At 40.2% G+C, this 22,256-nt stretch overlaps 1 protein-coding gene across 1 annotated transcript; it reads right to left on the reverse strand.

The window, feature by feature from the left end:
* Positions 1 to 488: 488 nt before the first annotated feature.
* zswim6 (zinc finger, SWIM-type containing 6) lies at positions 489 to 15,928 on the reverse strand. The gene is made up of 14 exons (XM_072454340.1): positions 15,154 to 15,928; positions 7,851 to 8,207; positions 7,284 to 7,432; positions 7,038 to 7,188; positions 6,415 to 6,594; positions 6,008 to 6,184; positions 5,778 to 5,924; positions 5,350 to 5,499; positions 4,587 to 4,805; positions 4,213 to 4,348; positions 3,763 to 3,920; positions 3,540 to 3,703; positions 3,381 to 3,462; positions 489 to 2,823 (listed from the first exon to the last, which is right to left on the reverse strand). The coding sequence occupies exons 1-14, from the start codon at positions 15,554 to 15,556 to the stop codon at positions 1,961 to 1,963; spliced, it is 3,336 nt and encodes a 1,111-aa protein (XP_072310441.1). The 5' UTR covers positions 15,557 to 15,928; the 3' UTR covers positions 489 to 1,960.
* Positions 15,929 to 22,256: the final 6,328 nt, after the last annotated feature.

The raw sequence follows: 22,256 nt of genomic DNA on the forward strand, positions 1-22,256 counted from the left end.
ATTAAATGTATATTACATGATCCATTCCAAGAAGGACATGCCATAACTCAATAAATTACTACCATTATATTATTCACTTGTCGCCAACGTTAAAAATATTGACAATGACACTAAAATGGCATTATCACTGGAAAGGGCTTAAGTTAATGAGGCAAGAGTTCCCATTTCAATATGTTACAATTACATAACTGTTTAGGTTATGTCTCTGGTCACACAATAGTAGAAAACATGATTTATTTGATGTGTTAGAGTTGTGAGACATCCTGAGGTAAACAGTGGCCACAGGCAGAGCAGACACATGAGTCTCCTGGCCGTTTGGGGACAGTTCAAACTTCAAAACACTAAATCAAAAGGTGTCAGTGACTCGAGGCCAATACTAAAGGATTTGTAGCTCCTGGTTGTGCACAGCTGGGTAAAAAAAAATAAAACTTAAAGAATGAAGACACATATTTTTTCATCCAAAAAGTAGTTTAGTAAAAACAAGATCAATAAATTTATAAAACAGTAACATAAATAAATCAATCACAGTAAAAATCTTCATGAATAGGTTAAGATGCTTTTACAATCATTTACCTAGAACAATAAATACAATTGAACAATTTCCATAAAAAAATAACCAAGAACTGGAAACAAGTTTGGTTTCACTAACATGTTAAAAGAAGTAATAAAAGCACCAATAAAGAGCCAGAGAGAAAATCAAGACACTATGGTTTTTTACCAGGTCAGTTAACATTTGAAAGACGTTTGGTAGCAGTTAATCCCATTTGGTTGTTTTAAAGCATTAAGACAAGGCAAGAAAAAAGGCTGTTAGTATGTGAGGAAGTAGAATTTAAATTACAAGTAAAATATATTGGATGAAGTTCAACAGTTGGATCTCAGTAATAATTTTAGTCTGGTAGTTGTAATGCCAGGAGACAAGAAATGGGAGTAGAAGTGTTCACAAGGTATCAGGACTGAGGAGATACAAGGCCACAACATACTGTCTTATTAAGCATAGCCATTATCTTCATTTATGTGTGTTTAGCAAACCAAATCCCTCAGATCCTGCTCTGCAGCAAAGCAACATGGACACTTGTCATCCTTCTGATATGTTGTTTCAAAAACCATGGTACAGCAACTTCAAGTTTTGTGCCTTAAATAGAACAATCTGTCATAAATTAGTCAGGTACTGTGTTCAGCAATCAAACATAAGCAAACATCATTTATGTACAAAACATAGAACTGCCTTTTAAGACAAAACATCCCTGAGAGTGAATTGTGAAAATGAAACATGATCAACATTATTTGCAAAAAATACTGCTGGACCAAATCACCTGGCAATGTGGTATGAGAATAAATACAGAGACTGGATTAGACAGTGTTTTTGAGCAGGCTTTCTGAGCAGCAAAGAGAAGTGGGGACAGTGTAAAGCTGAATTATTTGAGGTACTTAAGATTCTGACATTCTGCATTTGGTTTCAGGAGTTTCCTTTGTCATTTGATGAAAACAGTAGTATAATGGCAAGGTGGGCATTTTAATATACACACTGTACACTGGTCAGTGAAAAATAAATCACCAAAATATAATTTTACACTATAGTACTAAGGTCACTGACACAATCTCCAGATATCACACTGTTAAGTAGTTTGTGATTGTAAGGTTTGTTAAAGTCCCAAAGTGTTAAATAAATAAATATATGTACATGCACAAAGAATTGGATGTATGAACAGTCAGAAGATTTCAGACCATGTTTCACCTAATATTAAACCACATATTGAACAAGCACATATAACAGTATTTCAGTGCATAGTATTGTTTTTACAATTTTACAATATGCCAATGTGGAATACATTAATGTCTGAATTTTTTGTTTTGGACAATTCTCTAGTTTATTTACACCTTATTTTTGTTCTTCTTTCTTAAACACTTTGGGGCTTGGCATTACTTCAAGTTAAAGAGGATACTCCGTCTCAAAGAAATATTAACCAAATCTTTCTCTCACAAGCATCATCAGTTTCTTCTTACCCTTATAAATCTGTTTCAAGTTGTCAATGAATTGTGTGAACTGAATGTGTCCATCGTGAGCCATGAGAAAAGTCTCTCTTGCTTTACTAAGAAACTCAATAAACTCGCTATAGTGTCTGGGGCTGATGTGCGTTAACCGGGAGTGTGTCGTGTTAATGTAGGCCCCAATCGTGGCGTCCAATAGCTGTCGAAGTGGAGCTTTGTCTAAGGACATGATCTTTCCCGAGTTCCTGCGACTGTGCAAGGCGACCATTCCAGGTGTTGTTAACGTACAGCGACGCAAAATATCTGATAGCACAGTGGCACATTTGACACTCTTGACAACCAGAGGAATGACAGCGGCCAGTTCGTTTTTCCCTAACGAGTGACTAAGAGCACAAGCCCACAGCACATCATTGATTGCTGGGTGAGTGTCTTGGTTGTAGCTTAGGTTTAGGTGTGTCAAAGCTAATGTTGCTAGCTTGTACGCCCTCATAGGATACCCGCGATGCTCCATGTAACGTGCTATTGTAAACAGCTGTGTATAGTTCATCCCTGTAGTGGCAGCGTCCAACACAATTTGGTAAGCTGTCTCAAAGGCGATGTGGTCCTTCTCACAGAGGGTCAGTGCAGAAAGGGCACAGTTTTGTGGGTCTTTCATGGCACACTGTAGAGCTAATGTACGGGCGGAGTTGGACAGGTTCTCCTGCTGATGGCAGTCCAAATGGAGACGGACTATGGTGCTGTTCGACATGACTGTACTGGCCACAACACTGGTGGCCTCGATGGGAGTGAAGAGTGTAAACCAGTTCTGCATGATGCTATCCAAGGCAAAGACACCTACAGAAGCAAGGGAAGATTGTTATTGTCAGGAATGGAACAAACGTATCAGCCACAGTGCTAGTGCTATTACAATATCCACCTGCTATTGATCGGTTTGCTAGTCTTGACAGAAAGGTCAATTTTGTCTAGTTACCATGTGACCTACCAAAGTCTCACTGCTGGCTAAGATTTTCACTTTAACCTTCAGGAAGATATTTCTATTTGGACCAATACAACCTGAGTAAAGGTCATACACATTTGACAAAGAGGCGACTGTAGTAAATGTATCTACACTCCTTGTTGTATAGAGTTGTAGAATAACAGGGCTGTCTAAAAAAAAAAAGGTATCATGTATTATCATTATGTAGAGTAATGCACTGTGTATAGAGTAGCTAGAGAGAGTTTATAGTGATTCTAAATTGAGGAAAAAATAAAATCAAAAATCAAAACCAGCTCCAAATATCAGCCTGAAAAGATCAGCGGGCAGAGCTTGTTGGTCATTGGCTGCTTTGGATTCTAAACGATTCGTGTCTGAAAATATAAACATATCGGTTGAACTCTACTTTCAAACTTACCAACTTCAGTTGCACATGTCACCAGCCACCGCACCATTTCTCTCCTTCGCCAGTTCAAAGTCGAGAGAGTCATCCTCATGACCTGTAGGAAGCATAATTATAGCTGGTTGTTTGTGTGATGCGAGTATATTGGTATGTTCATGTAAAATAGTTGTGTACCTGAAGACCCAACTCAAGAGAGACTTTGAGGAGAGTGAGATCTGGCAGACTGTCCATTAAAGTGGCAATTTTGAAGGCGTCCTGAGCAAGTTTGAAGATATGGGACGAGGAATGAATGTTTTTTTGGATGGACTCTAACACTGTTTCCAATTTACGCGAATCACCTACAGACACAAAACACAATCAAATTAAAAGAAATTAACCAATGAAAAACTAAGATTACCTTTTGCTGCAGTGAGCATGGTTGAGGCCAGTTCACACTGCTGGGACTCGATGTGGCTGAGCGTGAACCAGCGTGGATACCGGTTTGAGACCACAGACATAATTTGCTGAGGCCTGGACAAGTCACTGGAGGAGACTGTGGACTCCAGAACTGGCAACCTGAAAGCATGTGGAAATGGTTTGTGAATATATAATAATATATCAATGTTTTAAGTGGTTTGCTTGCACAAGTACTAAGAAAACAGCTTTCAAAAAGCAAATAAACTCTCAGACAACAAAAGGACAGACCTATCATGTGATACATATCTATCCGTTTTAACTACTAAAATCATTGAATTGATTATATTATGTGACAAGCAAGCACATTTTGTACTCTCCTCAACTTTTGGAAACACAAATGTGGAAAAAGCCCATGTCTTTGACAACAGGTTAATTTAATAAGTAAACTCACCTCATGGCCCTCAGTGCAATCTTGTATGCCAGTTCAACATCATGAAATAGAAGCGAGGTGAAGAGATACTTGGCATACGTGTGCATAGGGACACTTTCTCTGTAGAGCAACTCTCCCAAACCACTGTAGGGACCAGCTGTGCACAGAACAACGGTTTAGTCAGCTGTATCTCCACAAAGACAAACAAACAAAAAGAACGGGTAGCTAACCACTAGAGGATTTAACCTACATATTTCTTTATGTTGCAGTCTTTATAACAATATTGTACTGTAGCAATTAGCAAAAGAAGAAATAGACAAAAAGTGGTACAAAGAATTTTCTGCAAAACTGTAAAAAAAACAAAAACAATGAAGAATGAACAGCATTTCACTCACCCTCTAATAAAATGGAAGCTTGTTTGCGAAAGACCTTCACCAAAGTTTCATCCAATTCCACTTTTTGTAGCTTGGCCAATAGATGTTCTTCATTGCGACACACTTTCTCTTGGGCGTAAAGGCCATCTGGCATCGCCCTCTGCTGACCGAGGCCAATGAGGGCAGTTTCCACAGCCAAAGACACAAATGTCTCTCCTTCCTCTAAGAAGCTGCCCGAGGCTGAAGAGAGGGCAGAAGAGATGACCCAAGGTGAGACCTGACTTAAAGGGAAATTGTCCTTTTGGGACTGGATTGACCCCAGTATTGATAAATGTATTGATCGTTTTGTTCATTGGGCTGTTCTTTCTACAGAGCAAATTCTCTTGAGGCCGGTGATCATGTATTTTAATGTCTAAACAATGTCTTAATAGGGCTCATTTGGCTGCAGACCTGCACACCGATGACCCTCACAGAGACTTACCATCATCCAGTTTCCTAATAGTAAACAAACAGTAGACATACTGCCAAAAGAGCGCAAACCTCTGTGATTTCTTGATTGTTTTATTTTTAGACAATTACATTTCACATATTTCACAAACTAAATTATTTCTAGTAAATTTTACATTTTATTTTGTTAAGGCAGGCCCTATGCACAATACATGTATTTATTTGTGTGCATTTCTCATGTATGTACTGTTTATGTTATCGACTGAGAATGGCTAGGCTGAGTCTAGCTGACATATTGACATAAGAGAAGATGTTCAGTGATATGTTTTTGTTGTACCTGAGAAGTCCTGTGTGGGCAGTTCTGCAGCATCATCCCTGCCTTGTCCTGCCTCTAACAGAGAACTGAACAATGTCCCAATAGGGTCCAGAGGATGGCCCACCCAACCCTCTAGGTTGGTCACTGAGGTCACGCCTTTGTGGAGCAGCTCTGCAATAAGGTATTAATAATAAGTTATTAATTTCATAAGTGCTTTTTATTTATTTATTTTTATTTAAATGACAACAAAATTAACATAACAATACAGTCGCAAAACTAAAATATTCAACCTTCACCACATATTTACATACAAAAAAGACAATTAAAAAAACTAAAAAACTACTATTGATACATCATAATAAAAAATAAATAAAATAAAATAAATGCTTAAAGTAATATGATACAGTAATTAAAATCAAGTTGATTCATGTATTATATACAAAACACACCTTTTTTGTGAGAACGGAAAAACTCAAGCTGTTTGCTCTGCTGCCTCCTCAGAGTGTTGACTACTGCAATCGCCAAGCGCAACGCTTCTCTGGGATAACCATGAGATCTCAGGGCATCTACTCTGGCACATGCAGTTGGGACATGCTCTGAAGATGAAAACAGACATAAGGAATAAGCTTGGGATGGCTTTGGATTTCTCATTCAATCATGTTTCTCTGAGTCCTCTCACCGTGCCATAGGGGCCAGCCTCGGCCATCAAACAAGGAGTTGTGGTGTTTGTCTTGATGGCAATAGTTGCTGTAGTGGTCTTCAGTGATGATATGTTGCAGGTGAGAGTCCTGCCAGTGCAGGTCACAGGCCTCAATGGCCCGTGTGAACACTGTCCTGTGAGGCTTTGAGTGGGAGTCTGAAAGGAAGAAAAACCTTATAAGATTTGTATGTCGATAAATGCAGATATGAGAGTATTCGCACTCAGTTATTACACTGAAATAAATGGCTAAATCACAAAATGAAAAGCATTGCAAAGACAAGGTGGAACTAAAGGGTTTTAAAAAACGAATGAAAGTGAGGGGATATACAATTGATATACAATATAACAAAAGGTAATATCTCGACTACAACTGGGTGTGATCGCACCTAGGTTACCAGCTAGGCCCTGGGGCAGAGCGTTGGTCAGATTGGTCAGGTCGCTGCCATGGTTACCATCCTCCAAGGGGCAGACGTCAACGCCGTTCCACCTCCGGAGCTGCCGTAGCCAGAAAGCCTTCTGCTCAGGCTTACAGTGGGGGTTCAGTACCACGCACATCCAAAGGGCTCCTGCAAAACACCAACAAAGAAACAAGCTGCATTTAGTTGGCTTTTCACACCTTGCAAGGGACTAACTATAGTTGGAAACTAGCTGTGCAGCTGTAAACTGAAAAATATAAATAATGACCAAAGTTATAAATAAATCCATAAAACACAATGCATTGATAATAGATCTGAAAAATGATCTATTGATCTAAAAGTAAAAGAACAAAAGACTAGGGGGGATAACTTTGCAACAGAACAAAAAACAATTATAGATCAATAAATAACAACAAACAACATACTAAAAGAAAGTAGGTTAAGCAGATTAACAAGATACTGGTCATTATAAAAAATCTAATTTCCAATTTAAATTATAAAGGGATAAACAGGCTGATTACTGATGATACTGATTATATTTTAGTTTGAAAATGTGTATCAACTGTAATGAGAGAGCATCTAAGTGTTTATACCTAGCTCATCCCATAGCTGCCTGTACTTGTCTGTCATGGTGGTCCCCTGTTGCCTCCACAGCGCCAGCCGAGGGTCACCCATGAACTGCTCTGTGATCAGTGTCAACATGCGAGCGCCGTTGGAATCTCTCATCTTCAGCATTTCTCTCACCTGCAAAAACAAAGGTGGAGGTTAAAGCTAAATCAGATCTAGCTGAATGGAACTAAATACCACCCTGTTCAAAACAAAGTGCAAAAGAGCTCTACCTTGCTGAACAGTAAGTTGAGCTGTTTCCCTGAGCCGTGGTAGCCGCCCTGGGACAGAAAGAGCTTGACCTGCTCCTGAACCTGCTCTTCGTCCAGATGCCAGCAGTTCTCATCGTCAGTACTGGCCCCCGCTGTTGGGTCAGGAGCTCCTAAACACATGCAAATCAATAGGTTTAGACTTGCAGCTTAGCTCATTTTCTATTGTAATTAACTTAAAGACAAATTAATGAAATAACTGTACTGTAAAGGAATGAAGAGCAAGCGTAATTACGTAAGAGTCAGCATAAACAGTAATTCATCAGTTGCTGAGTTTGCGACTCTGCAGTGCTGGTTAAGCTGTTGTGATCAATACCATAAACTTCACTGCAGAAAATGAAAGCATTTTAACAAGATCACACTAAGCCTGTAATGTTTGGTTGAAAAAACAACCTCAACATTAGAATTAAATCAAAAAACAACTGCAAATGTCTTCTGTGTGTACTATTGTGATTTGAATGACATTAAAATAATATTTATAGACATTTGAGAGTAAAAAAGCATTGTAAATGTTTTTCTGAGTTGACTCACCATGAACTTGGTTGATCTCAGAGTTTTGAGACAGGATTTCATCTGCTAGTTTCTGTGCCGTGGGTAAGACTTCTGTGTGATGTACTGTGATGAGGTACTGTACAAACTTCTGCAGCTGATCCCTGTTCATCTGAAAAAGTGTTTCTGAGATGGGAAGGCGTAGTTTGACCTGCTCAGGCTTTCGTACCCGGTACAATGACAAGGCTACTACATGTGCACAGTAGAAGATGTCCTTGTTGCCACAACTACACGTCACTGCTGTGATTTTACAGCGGTCGAAGCTGATGCTCACGCTGCAGATCATCTCCGGCTCTGAGGATGTGGCCGGTTCCTTCACAGTTCCACTGAGGTGAAAGCCTACAAAAACACACAGATAACTGTCAGAGCCTCAAGGTAATGGGCAGCTTAAACAATCAATTATTTACAGTAGAAACTGAAGATATAGAGGAACAGGGTTTGTGGCCACAGAAGTAAAACCAAACATTAATTTCCCTTCCAAAATGACTCCAGTGCTTACTTTACCATAAACACACCTCTGCCAAATGAAAAGATCATATGACCATCTGCAAAGAGAGCAACTATTGTAGTCCTCAACTGTGTGGTTGTGTACCTACCTATGTGGTACCTGGCCACCGTTTGACTAAACACAAATTACTTTGTGATTTGTGGAACAGGGACGTGGTTAGGGTTCAGATAGAAACATACCGGCAAATTCCAAAATGTTTCCAGCAGTTGCATTGTACAATACATACTTGTTAAAACATTCATTTTACATTGTCATGTACAGTATCATGTTCAGTCCTAGTGCATCTTAAAGATGTACCGAGTGTGGAACATGTTGATAAGGCAAGAGACAGGACATGCCCCACATGTGAAATGTAATGTGGTTATCAGGTGCTCCACTTCTCTGTTGAAAAGCATGTGCAAAGAGTCAAAGCCTGCATCTAATTTCCGTGTTGTAACTAAAACAAGCATGTGTATATGTGGTGCCTGGCCCACAGCTGAACTGCTGACGTCACAAACCAGAGGGAGAGAGGCAGCGGCTGTGTGCCTCAGCTGAGCTGTACACATGGAATGGTTACACTTGGCGGTGAGCCAAAACCCTGAGCTCAGCGTTCTGTGACACGCTTCCTCTAAGAGTGCGCCTCACAACTTGAATAATACAGCTCAGTGCATCGCATAGCAACTAATCTTAACTCCTTCACGACCAGACCAGCACAACACTCACTTGCCTGCAATGTGAGATTTAACATCACACTCAATTAAAGTCATCTTATTTGAATTGAGGATTGACAAGGAGGAAAGGATGGGTTTCAAGGCATTAGCCTTAAGTAAAAGTGGCCCATATGCCTCACCCATACACTGGAGGCCAAGAGGATCACTTTAGTCACTGAACAGTGGCTGCAGGGATCACAGCCTTCATTTAACAGCATTGCCCAAACAAAGGCCCTGTCACACACGCTCCACTCTCACACACACCAGTCACCCATTAAGTCATCTAAACATGGCCACTCAGGCGGAAGTGAGAGCCCTACGGCCAAGGTGTGCTTTGTGTGTGTGCACTTTTGATGACAATGGGGAACCTAATCTCTCACCCGTAGAGGTACAGAAGCACCTCTGGGGCTGTCGGAAAGAAAAGCAAACAACTAATCAATATTCATGGTGCACTGATTGCCATCTGTCCTTAATGACCAGGTCCAGACCAGCTTCCATTGCACTTACCTATAAAGTCCACTACAATACTAAAATAGGTTGGGGCTTGATACTACTTTCAATAATACATATTACATAAAAAATAAAAAGCTTTTTTTCCCCAAACACAATCAATCAATCAATCAATCAATCAATCAATCAACCAACCAACCAAACTTTATTTATAGAGAGAGCCCTTTACAACACTTAAAGTGACCAAAGTGCTTCACAATAAAATAGGATAAAAAACACAAAACACAAGATATGTGGTCTTATACTAGTTTTGATATAGCTCAAGATGTGCCGCCATTTAAGTGATTTATGTGATGTGTTGATACATGCTCAAATGTGTGTTTCGTTTAATATTATTTTTTGTATCAATTAGTCTGAAGTAATACATTCTTTGACAACCCTACATTGTATTAATCTAATAATTTGTCTGATGTAGTAAGCAAGCACGCAATAAGCAATGTAGTAAATGCAGAGTCAACACAAATTATGATAAATCCACTTGACCTTTGAGCCAGAGATCAAAAGATAATTGAGATGTAATTGAAGAGACTTTAGCATAAAAGTAGGTCATAGAGATTTTCAGTTAACTAGGTCAATGTGCTTTTTACAAATGCCCCCAAAGTATCGGTGCTCATTCTCAGACTAGACTTGTATACTTGAAGTAACATTCACATCTGAACCAAACATTACATAGAAAATAACACAGATACAGTATTTGCCCGAGCAGCCAAGATGACACTTTTCCTAAAGTTTACAGCAATGACAGATCTCAGATGCTGAGAGGAAAAAACAAACTCTTAACATTGTTTTAGATCCTCTGTTGTCTACACTATTCCGTACCGCATCATGTTCCTCATTGGAGAGGTCACGGGTCAGTTCCTTTGGTAACTCTTCCTGTCCATTTTCAGGGCGAACTCAACAGTATAGAAGATCTGCATCTGTTCAAGGAAGAATACAGATGCTGCGGACTGGAGTGCTGTGGTATATTTGGTCTTTACTCCACCAAAAGTTGCTTGTTTGAGGTCACAAAATAATGTATGAAAAACTGTATAATACAAATCCAACAAGTTGACGGGATTAAATTACCATTTCAGAAATTAGAGCCACAGTTTGCTAACTTTGGTCCTGATAATACAGAATGAACAATTCAAAACAAAACCTTTGGTGGAAGTAAAAAGTCAGCAAAAACCTACAACAATGCATGTGATAATGTTTAGCTGTAGAAATTATCTTTGCAAACAACTTTATGTAGAAAGAAAACCCACTTAACACCCCAAGTGAAACTACAATAGCCGCCCTCGTGTTGAACAGAGTAGAACCGTAGACAGTGACTCAGAGCACAAGCATTTTAAATCAGGTTTGCCTTGTGAGCATGGCACAGTCATAACCCCCGGGCTCGACCGGCCTTTGATGAACCAGGAGCGGCCGTTGGCTGTTATTTCAACGTCATAACGGCACTTCTGTTGCAGGAAACGCCACTTCCCTCCAGCGTCACAAGAGGAGGGGCCCTCGCACTGATTAAACAGGATGAAGTCACACCTTATCATGGCACAGCATCATGCCCTGCACACACCCGAAGCGCTCTGCTGTGTTCTGAGGGAGGAATGCTCACACAGAAGTGAGTGGTAACGGAACACAACTATCAAACTTGAGCCAGGGAAACTTGTTGATTTTGGAAAAAATCCTCAAAAAAAAATTCTAAAAGTCGATTTTTATTTTGTCTATTTTTTAAGAATTGAGATTCCATTCACAACCACATTTTAAACGAGCACAAAGGAGGATTTGAACATCTTAAATAAGACTCCAATGTATTCCAAGACCTGTCAATAAAATGTTTTGAAATTTGAGATAATGAAAATATCACAATATTAAACTAATTTATGCCACCGACAGCAGGAGACAAAAACTGTACAGTATCTTTAAAAAGTTTTGTAGTTCATTTGCATCATAATCTCTTCAACTAAAATCTCCTTGGAAAACTGTAAAAGTTCTCCTAAGTGCAAGGAAAACATCCACAATAAATACTAAACCATAAATATGTATGTCTCTATCATACTTTGAACGATATGTCAATATAATACTTATGACTATCAGAGCATGTTTGTAAAGATGTAAACTACAGGGTGAGGGTATACACATACGTCCCCCAGATTATTTTTTGAGGCTAGATTATTGTTATAGAAATAATTTAATCCATAGCAATTTGCGAACTGAGATCATTCAGAATGTAAGTTTGATTTGATTGCAACATCGTGCTACAATACAGGGTTGGGACGGCCACATGGCTCAACTGCTCTGCTAACATGTCATCTTTTACAGTTGCTGGTTCAACTCCACCTCTCGATATTAATAATTTTCCTTATTGAAAAAACTGTGACTCAACTTGTAGGCACATACCAGACATACCCCTTTTTGTGTACCAACAAACGGGCGAGTGTCCCGGGCCTGTGAGAGCTTGTGTCGTCTCAGAGGTTTGGATGCTCTTTGTGTCAAATTGTACATTGTGAAATTATGGTGGCAAGAGACGTTCTGGTCCTCCTGTTTGCAGAACTGATCTTAACAATTAGCTGGATCACACTGGCCTTTTGAGTCTGACAAGGAGTGCCAACAGATTAGGAAACAGGCAGTAAAGATAAGTAAACCATAAGGGAAAATTGAGCTTCGCCTCTCAACACAAGCTAAGAAAGGAAATAATGCATTTTCAATAGATTTAGTTTATTGAAATATGTGACTGGTGCTGGAAACATTATGGAAATGTGTCTGTGTCCATTGGGCTAATGCTAAGAGCAGGTTCACACATGACGTTTAACTGCTGTGGTGTGTTTGAGTTCCCACAAGTCAAGAAGGAAAGAGAGGACAAATGAGGATGGACATAAAAGCACTATGAATTATTTGAGTCTCAAATGAATTATGGTTAATTTGAATTATTATTTATGCACCATACAGGAGGAAAAGACTATCCCATAATTAATTAGTAATATTATAGGGATTGATAGATGTAAACAAAAATGACTGTTCTCCAGGTTATGTGGGGCACGTGGTTTGGAACTGTTTGTGCAGTTATTTCCTCATGGTGATGTTTTGGGAGCTGCTGAGGTCTGAAGGGCATTCCTCCTCTGAGACCCTCTTTTGGGGCCAAGGATCCCCAGGAGGCAGTGACACTGGTAGGCCTCGACTTGCTGAGGCAGTGTGGGAATGGATAAAGCTCCCTCGACAAACTAAAGACCCAGTGGTCCAGAGCTCCTCCTAGCTAAGCTGACACTTTGAGTTTAAATAACCAGAAGCATTACCTTCACTGTGTAGGACCAGAACAAACAGGATCTATTGAGCTAAATGAGGGCAGGTGGGGGTAACTAGCGGCTCCCTTCCTCCACTGCGCCTCCTCTGCCTGAAGTTGAAGGTTAATGATGAAATACTATGTCAGTGGAATACAGATCAGGGGGACAATAAGGATAATGGATCATTCCCTTCCACACTGATACCGCCCACTTTAATTTGTCATTTTAAAATAACTTATTGTCTTCCATGTTTCCAATACTGGCATCAAAATGTTTAGTGAACAATGTAACTTTAGGGGAAAAGTCAAATATGACACATATTGATATAAAATCACTTACATGATAAAATTACATATTTAAAAAATACAATGCATTACACAATCTGTTTTAAAACTTGCACTAGGAGTCTATGGACTTCCAACCCTCATTATAGCAATTAATATTGATTGTGTATATCTGAAGCTCCATTAGGAACAATGCAAAGACTAAAGCTTATCAACAAGCTAAGGGTCAGGGAAGCTTCAAGTGCATGTGGACCCTTTTGCATTTCTACTGCTCTTCTTGAACCTGATGAGAAAACTCACTGCCAAACAAAACCTACAAATGATGTGATACATTGCCAAGACTGTAAATGTCTGTAAAAGTACACTTTGTTACAATGGTACAGAGTGCCACAGTGAGTGACCGTGAGTATGAGTTTATCATAATGTATGTATATACAATGATGATGGCTGAGTCCTCAGCTATTGTTCAAGATGTGTAACATCCAGTAAAAAATATAGTATTGAGACTATATTGTCTCTTTTTTGTGTTAAATGGCAATAATTAAAAGTTAGCATTGTTTATGGTCATAGTGTAATAGTGGATATATTTTCTTATTTAATGACAAAATAAAATGTGTGACCCATCAATATGTGAAAAAAAATAAATCACAATGAACCTTTTGTCATATCACCCTGGCCTATAGCAGCAAAAATGCATGATTATAAAAGCAAATGAACCTTTCTTTCCTATTATAATCGTATAATATATATTATGCAAGCAGAGTGTCTACTGAAATAGGCATTTCATGCTGCCGTAAAGACTACCACACCTGTACTTCACCAGGAGGCGAGACCTCAGCAAGGTGAAGCACTGCTCGTTATAATAAACAAACCACCATCAGGAGCTGAAAAGGGTGCAATTTTAGTCAAACGTGTTCCTCATTAATCATTATTAATTTAATTATTTTAGTGTTTTATTTTAGAAGGCGATGTCCTTGCTCAGTACAAAGCTGAAAAAAATATATATATTAAAATGCTAATCTTAAAAAGCATGCACTGGCCTATAAAGCCTGTGTCTGTAACTGAATATCCTAGTCATACACAAAGCCTACAGAAAGTGGGGGAAAGTGACCAGCCATGAGGAGTTTGCATTGTATTACAATTCAAATTAATCATGCAAAGTAATGGGATTACAGTCCTCAATGCCCTCTGAAGATGTCCCATGTCTCAAAGGCTCACAGGTGACAAACAGCAGGAAAAGACAAAGGCTATAAAGCACAGGCTAACTTCATTAAAGAGACCCATCTCTTTGAGTCCACGTCTGTTGGCCAGACAAAACCTCTAATACAAAACACAATCTCAACCAATAGCACACAGCTAGTGTCATTTGTGTTCAAAATGTCTCCTCCTTTTTAGAGGAAATATGTTTTGTTTGCCTTATAGGATGCTTGATAGACAAATGAACATACAAAATAGAACACAATTCATAAATGCTTAGGATTGAGGACATGTTTGTTTCACGTATTACTCAGTACGTTATCTAAAACTATAATAAAATCACAAATGACAAACAAAGGATAAGATCAGGGAGAGCACTTTTCTGATTAAAAAGTATTGTGAAAAAGTATAATACTACTTCAGTTTCAGTCTTGGGTTATCTCATGGCACAAACCATGCATTTACAAACACTTAACAAATATCGTATGACTATGTATTATGCCATGTTGAATTGACATCAAATATTGCCAAAGAAGCATTAAATTGGGGATATTTTAAAATGAGCAGAGCTTAAGACGGGCGTAGATCCTACATTCATATTCAAACTGCCCACAGCCTCAAGCCAAACTGGCTCTAATTGCACCAGTCACACAAATCCTTTCACAGCATGCAGATTTAAAGCCCCATTGTACTGTAGCCTCAGTGCGTCCCAGGCTGATCTATTGTTATTACTTATTACACATTAATATTAGTGGTATTGTCTGGTTCCGAGGGTCACACAGTCACATAGTGCACACTGGCACTGGAGTGTGGACTGGTCCAGCTGGTCTTTTCACTCACCCACTTGGAGCGCGTTGTCCACGCAGCCACTTTCGAGCAAAGCGATCCCCCGTCGAAAAGGCAGCCGCGTCTCGTCGTCACTTTCCCCGCTACTCCCCACATCATCACCGCACCCGGTAAAAGACGAGTACATGCAGATTTCCCGTTCGCTCCTCGGAAAAGACCAGTAAACAATCCGCCTCTGAACAGGTTCTGGTATCCGCTCGAAGCACTCTTCCACCCGCTGAAAGGGCCACTTCTCCGCCACTCTCCGCGCCGCGATGTCCAGAAGCGTCTCGGGGCTCTTCGTCCTCGACTCGCCTTGAGAAGAGCCATCGACCCGCGGGGCCCCTCGAAATGTCCCACTGTGGCCGTGTCTGCAGCAGAGCCGCTTACTCGGGGGCTGCTGCGTGCGCTCCGCCATGATAGATCCACTTTAACGCGGACGGAGGAAGTCACCGCACCATATGAACGGGCTGGGGAAGGGAAAGGGTTAGCCAATGTTAGCCACGGTGTGTTTAGCCAAATCAACCTTTTAAGGGAAGACGGGGCCGGACCTCTCCGTGCGTGTCAAACCCCTTTGTTGACAAATGAAATGCGGGGCGTGGCCTGTTCGGCTGGCAGAGCTAAATGAGGACTAATCCTTTGTGAGGGAAGTGAGGCTTTGAGCAGGAGCAGTCTCTGATAACGCCTGTCCTCCTCCCGCTGCTGTTTCACTGAGGCCTAGCACAAACTAAGGAAAGAGGCGAGCTGCTTTGTTTGCAGCTGAACACAACCCGTGCTAAAGCCCATGCTAAAGCCCCAGCGCTGTGGGCTCTGTGGGCGGTGATTGGCCTGTCAACACTGAGGCCTCGTGGTGTGGGGGGAGGGGCGGGCCCGAGGACCGCCTCTGTGACGTTTAAATGTCCACAGGAATGTGGGTCTTTTCAAGATGTGAATCTTATTATATTATGTCTAATCTAATTATTGAAGTCATTTTCTACTCACACAGTCACCCTCACACATAATGAACCAACATTTATTGAAAAGGCTGAATATTCACTCTTCAAGCCAAAGCTAGCTTCAAGCTGAAATTATAATTATTATACTCATAGACTACAGTCTTTATCTGTGGCAGAGCTTCTCAAACGTTTTCTAGCGTCCCCCCTTGAAAGATTGGAAGATTACAAAAAGTATCCACACCCCACGAAAGAGAGAGAAAGTTGTGGTTGTGTTGCTTTTAATGGCGGTTGGTAGCCAATTGAAAAGGTGCATCTACCGCCACCTACTGTAGTTGTACGTCTTCAAAGTATGTGTTTTACGTTATCCCGTAAAAAAAAGAGAGAAAGAGAGAGGAGAGAGAGAAAGGTGTATTTAGAAAGCTCGTCCCACCATGGATGTATTATATTAGACTGTTTTCTTCTTCTTTGGTGTTATATGGCGGTTTGTATCCAAGTGTTACATTACCGACACCTACTGTAGTTGTATGACTTACATTAAGTTTTATTGTCTTCAAAGCCCATGAGATCAAAACTGAAAGGAATTGAATGCACATGAATTCTTTGCACATATGCTTTACGGGGAAGGTCTCTATAGAATAAATCTGCAACCGCCATAAAACACCAAAGAAGAGGAATAGTCAGAGAAATAAAGTCTAAAGTCTAAGATGTACAACTACAGTAGGTGGCGGTAATGTAACATTTGGATACAAACCACCATAAAACACTAAAGAAGTAGAAGAAGGCCAGAACTGATGATTAAATTGGTTATTATTTTCATTCCGTGTCATTCAACCAACATCAGAGCTAGGCAAGAACAAATAAAGTATAATTACCATTGTGTCTGTATACTCACTATTACTAGCTCATTACATTCATCATTACAGCATAAGTGTTATCCATACATAAAATAAACATTTAAAAAAGTTCAATATTAAATTCATTCATATTACAAACCTTGTTACCTTGTTCGACTGTAGAACATGTTTTTTCTATGTTTTCATTGTTAACCATACCGTACACAACTGCGTCTTTTCTTTGACTCTCAAGGAGATTTTTGTTTAACTGTACCTTCCAGTCACACAGGAAGTTACCAAAATACCTTCTAAACCTTCTAAATTTACCTTTACAGGGGGAGATGAGCGCGAAGTGAACCAGGACAGAAGTGCATGTGGTGAGACCATGGATCTATTATATTAGGGTGGGACAGAGAAGACACAGAGGAGAGACGAAGGGACAAAGGGGCGTGAGACATTTGGAGAATGCCCTTTGGTATGGCTCTGTGGTCTTCCCTGGAAAATATTTCTGTGGGACATGTCAGTAATAGGCCTGAGGCATCCAGGAGCAACCTAAGCTGGCTCCGCTCCATGTGGATTAGCAACGGCTCTACTCCAAGCTCCTCCCGTGTGACTGAGCTCCTCATCTTATCTCTAAGGGAGTGCCCAGCTACCTTACAGAGGAAAAAGTTGAGGACCATTTCCTCAAATTTGGAGTTGCTAGTCTTTTGCTTCACACTTGGCTGCAAACCGTGACCAGTTTTGGCCAGGACATCATCATCTGCAAACAGCAGAGATGAGATCCTGCGGTCTCCAACTAGAAGCAACTGTGTCTACTCAGATAACTCAGATTATTCAGACTTGTATTTCAATTAAAAACTGACATTTTCACCTACCCCCTATCTTTGCACACTGCTCTGAACTATTATTCGAAAAAATGTAATCTCCGGGTCATACATGTCAGATTTATGCAAAATAACAAGTAAATGAACATTCAGCTTTTGCAGGGAAATTATGCTTTGAAGAGGAGCCCCTAAGTTCTGCAGTCTTGAACAGGAAGTCAATGGACCCATTTATCCAACTGTTTTAGACCAATAGTAATGGACAACATGTAAAATAATAATCTGTATAGTATTAGTACATTTTTAAATACCACAAAAGGTCTAATGAGTCACTGTCTTTGTAAATTAAGAGTCCTCAATTATATTACAACAAACCCATGTTAAGTTGCATAACAGGCACCGTTCCCTACTATTATCAGTTTTCTTTCTTATAGTGCCACCTGCTGCTACAAGACAGAGCCACCAGCAGTCTCATTTCTGCTGCTTGCTTCATGCTGAGCAAATGATTCAGACCCAGTGACTGAAAAATGTTGCTATCTCATTTTACTCTGAAGACAGAGAAGTACAGTAATGAGTACTTTTTCCCGAATGCAACCAATTTCTGTTCCCTGGCGTTTGCTGAAAGATTTCATGTTGAACCCCTCTGATTAACAGTGTTGGGTAGCATTACTTTTAAAAGTAACTTGTTACGTTACCTCGTTACTACCCTGGAAAAATAACATGTTACACTACTGCGCTACTGTGTTACAACACGTTAGAGTACTCTTGCGTTACCAATAATTCACATTATTTTTTAACCTATATAATTTGCAGACAATCCCTTTGCGTTGCTGAACACAGTAATCCAATCTTTAAAATATCAATTAAACAAGCAAAGTAAATGCGTTTGACTGAGATGTATTTATCTTTTATGTTGACGGATTACCACAATACAATGCCATACAATAAGCACGCGTAGGCTTTTCCTCAAGCAATGCAGTCAAAGTCTAAATAATGAAATCTAAAGAATGAAGTCTAAAGAATGAAGTCTAAAGAATGAAGAAGTACAACTACAGTATGTGGCGGTAATGTAACAATTGGATACCAACCGCTATAAAACACCAAAGAAGCAGAAGTAGTAGTAGAAGTAGCAAGTGCAACGACGCACAACAGCAGAATGCACTTGTTTTAGCACTGTTTCCCTACATTTACTCCTCAGCTACAAAATAGTGGTTATAACAAAGGAGAAGGAGTTTATCACAATGTATATCTGAAAGTTTATTTCTCTTAGGTGTGAGGACAAGACTCCCAATCACTTGTTGCGCAGTGCGCATGCTGACAACATGCCGAGCGCTGGGATTGCCGTGACAATATGAGATCTAAACAAAAAGTGATTACTTAGCGTTACTGGTCCAAAAGGTAACTTGCTGAGTACTAGATTACATGGGAGCACAAAACTAACGTGTTACATTCCTTGTCACTCTAAAAAAGTAATTTGAGTACTCTAATGTGTTACCCCTGACTCTGAAGATTAAATAGCTCATCTGTGTGTAATCTTATCTCAGTATAAATGCAGCTGTTCTGTGAAGGCCACAGAAGTTTGTTAAGGGAAGGTTGTGGAGCAAACAGCGTCACAAATTCCAAGGAACACACCAGACAGGTCAGAGAAAAAGTTGTGGAGAGGTTTAAAGCAGGGTTAGGTAATAAAAAGATTTCTCAAGCATTCAACATCCTACGGAGCACTGTTCAATCCATCATCCGGAAATGGAAAGAGTATGGCACAACTACAAACCTACCATGACACGGCCGTCTACCAGAACGTACAGGCCAAACAAGGAGAGCTCTGATTAGAGCTGCAGCCAAGAAGCCCATGTTAGTTCTGGAGGAACTGCAGAGATCCACAGCTCAGATCTAAAGCAGGGTTAGGTTACACAAATCTGGCCTTTATGGAAGAATGGTCAGAAGAAAACTATAAGAAGACCTTTTTTGCAGTTTGCCAGTGGCCAATTTACCAGTAATTGCCAGATGAAAAATTCAGGGGATGGCACTGCTAAGTTAAGTTAGTTCATTTATTGGAGACAGGGGCAGTGCACAATATACATTAGACTTTTCAGGGGAGATGCATTGTACCAGGTTGTAGCTCAAGCGCTAATTTTCACCTGTAGTCCCTGGGCAGGCTGATGTTATTAAGTCACACAGAGGGGAGGAGCCTGTTATACACGTTTTTAGTGTTAGGAGAAACCGGAATACCCGGAGTACCTACTCAGACACGGGGAAAACATGCAAACTCCACACAGAAAGACCGGAATCGATCCCAGGACCTTCTCGCTGTGAAGCTGCATATGTGAATGGGTGGGGGCGGCATCATGCTGTGGGACAGGGAAGTGTTCTGAAAACCTGATTGCATCAGCAAATGACTTGAGACTGGGGCGTAAGTTCTCCTTCGGCAGGAGAATGACCTAACATAAAGCTAAAGCTACAATGGAATAGAAAATATATTCATGTGTTAGAATGGCCCAGTCAAAGTCCAGACCTAAATCCAATTGAGAATATGTGGCAAGATCTGAAAACTGCTCCTCACAAACGCACTGTTTTGCAGAGAAGAATGGTCAAACCTTTCAGTCTGTGGGTGTGCAAAGCTGGTAAAGACAAGCCTGAAGAGACTTGCATCTGTAATTTGTAGAGAAAGGTAGTTCCACAAAGTTTTGAGTCAGGTTGGCTGAATAGTTTAATGGTTTTTCCATTTTGAAATTTGTTTTTAAATCTGGAAATCATGTATAATCTTCCTTCCACTTCACAATTGTGTGCCACTTTGTAATGCCCTTTCACAAGGACTTGGGTAAATAATTTCGGACCCTTTTATTGTAAGTTGCTTGCAGGGTTGAAAAAATCTTGTGTAAAGTTTGTGTTTACTATTTGGAGGGAGCAAATCAAAACACACAAACTAAACAGAGATGTTAAAATCTAAAAACAGGTTGTTTTATGATTAAAGTTTTACACCAAACAGCACCGGCCTGGGATCCAAGGTAAAAAAAATCCTTTGACATAGAGAAACAAGACAAATAAGGAGTTATTACAACCAAGAAATTAAACGAAATAACCACTATGGTTGGCTCTGTCACCGCCATTCATCTCCTTGTTATTACTATTATTGCTTCACCCAAAAGAGCATTCCACAGATATCCATCTATCTATTCCATTGTTGGAGTTACATCGGCGATACATTGTTTTAAAATCAAATGCGGTGTTTGCGTTGAAGACCATCTGCAGTGCCTCATTAATTGCAGTCCAGTATTCATAGGGCAGTCCCAAAACACAATAGTGATGTGATGGTGATGAGCCTCTTGCAACCACAGTTTCTCAGACAATTAGTGTTTCCTTGTGAATAATGTGCACTTTTGCACAGACTTAGACAAACTTTATTGATCCACAAGGGAAATTATGTGGATACAGTAGCTTGCACATTGCAATATGTAACAAGATCAAATAAAATAAAGGTAACAAAAATAAAGATCACACTCTCACACACACACACAAACACAAACACAAACACAAACACATACACATACACACACACACACACACACACACACACTCACACACAAACACACACACACACACTCACAAACACACACACACACAAACACAAACACACACACACACACACACACACACACAAACACAAACACACACACACACACACACACACACACACAAACACACACACACACACACACAAACACAAACACACACACACACAAACACAAATACAAACACACACACGCACACACACACAAACACACAAACACACATACACACACACAAACACAAATACAAACACACACACACACACAAACACACACACACACACACACACACACAAACACAAATACAAACACAAACACACACACACACACACACAGGCGGGACTGAAGGACAGCACAGAGGCCCTCATCATGGCTGCACAGGAAGAAAAATACTGCGCAGAACCCCCTTGATTTTGATTCTATATATATCTTATTTTTATTGTTGTATGTTGTATGTTGCACCGAATAACCAAAGCAAGTTCCTATGTTTGTGAATTTTGTGGTCTTCCATTGGGATGTGCTTTTATGTTCTAATTCAAAGCAGTTATTAGTGTTTGGTTAAAATATTTAAGAATATGTGTATCTCAGACTCACAACATTAAACATTTTGCTTATTTATATAAAAAAAGAAAATTGTAACGCTGTCACAGCTTGTTTTGGGCTGTTTTTCAAAAGCTTGGTTGATTGCTGATCTCTGAAAATCTGGCAATCCTGCACTGGAATGCCACAGGGCTGTGTGCTTTGGCCCCTGCTCTTCTCCCTGTACACCAGGCACTGCTGCACCTCCAGCCACGGCTCATTAGGTTTGTAGACGAGGGAAGTGGACCAGCTGGTGTCCTGGTGCAGTGGTAACAACCTGGAGCTCAACGCCCAGAAGGAAGTGGAGATGATGGTGGACTTCAGGACAGTCAAAGTTCCCCAATCCCCCCTCGCCCCGACAGATTCTCCCATCACCACTACGGA

This window comes from Eucyclogobius newberryi, unplaced genomic scaffold (genome assembly GCF_026437365.1).
Source record: "Eucyclogobius newberryi isolate DKJ021-1_F unplaced genomic scaffold, fEucNew1.0.hap1 SCAF_2, whole genome shotgun sequence".
Taxonomy (NCBI): domain Eukaryota; kingdom Metazoa; phylum Chordata; class Actinopteri; order Gobiiformes; family Gobiidae; genus Eucyclogobius; species Eucyclogobius newberryi.

Bases quoted from the DNA above. Each gene is read 5' to 3' on its own strand.
- zswim6 (XM_072454340.1), bottom strand. From the start codon at position 15,556: ATGGCGGAGCGCACGCAGCAGCCCCCGAGTAAGCGGCTCTGCTGCAGA. The intron at 6,185-6,414 runs GTGCGATCACAC...TCTTCCTTTCAG, and splicing joins GGGCCTAGCTGGTAACCTAG to ACTCCCACTCAAAGCCTCAC. The intron at 5,500-5,777 runs GTGTGTTTTGTA...ACCTTATTGCAG, and splicing joins TTTCCGTTCTCACAAAAAAG to AGCTGCTCCACAAAGGCGTG.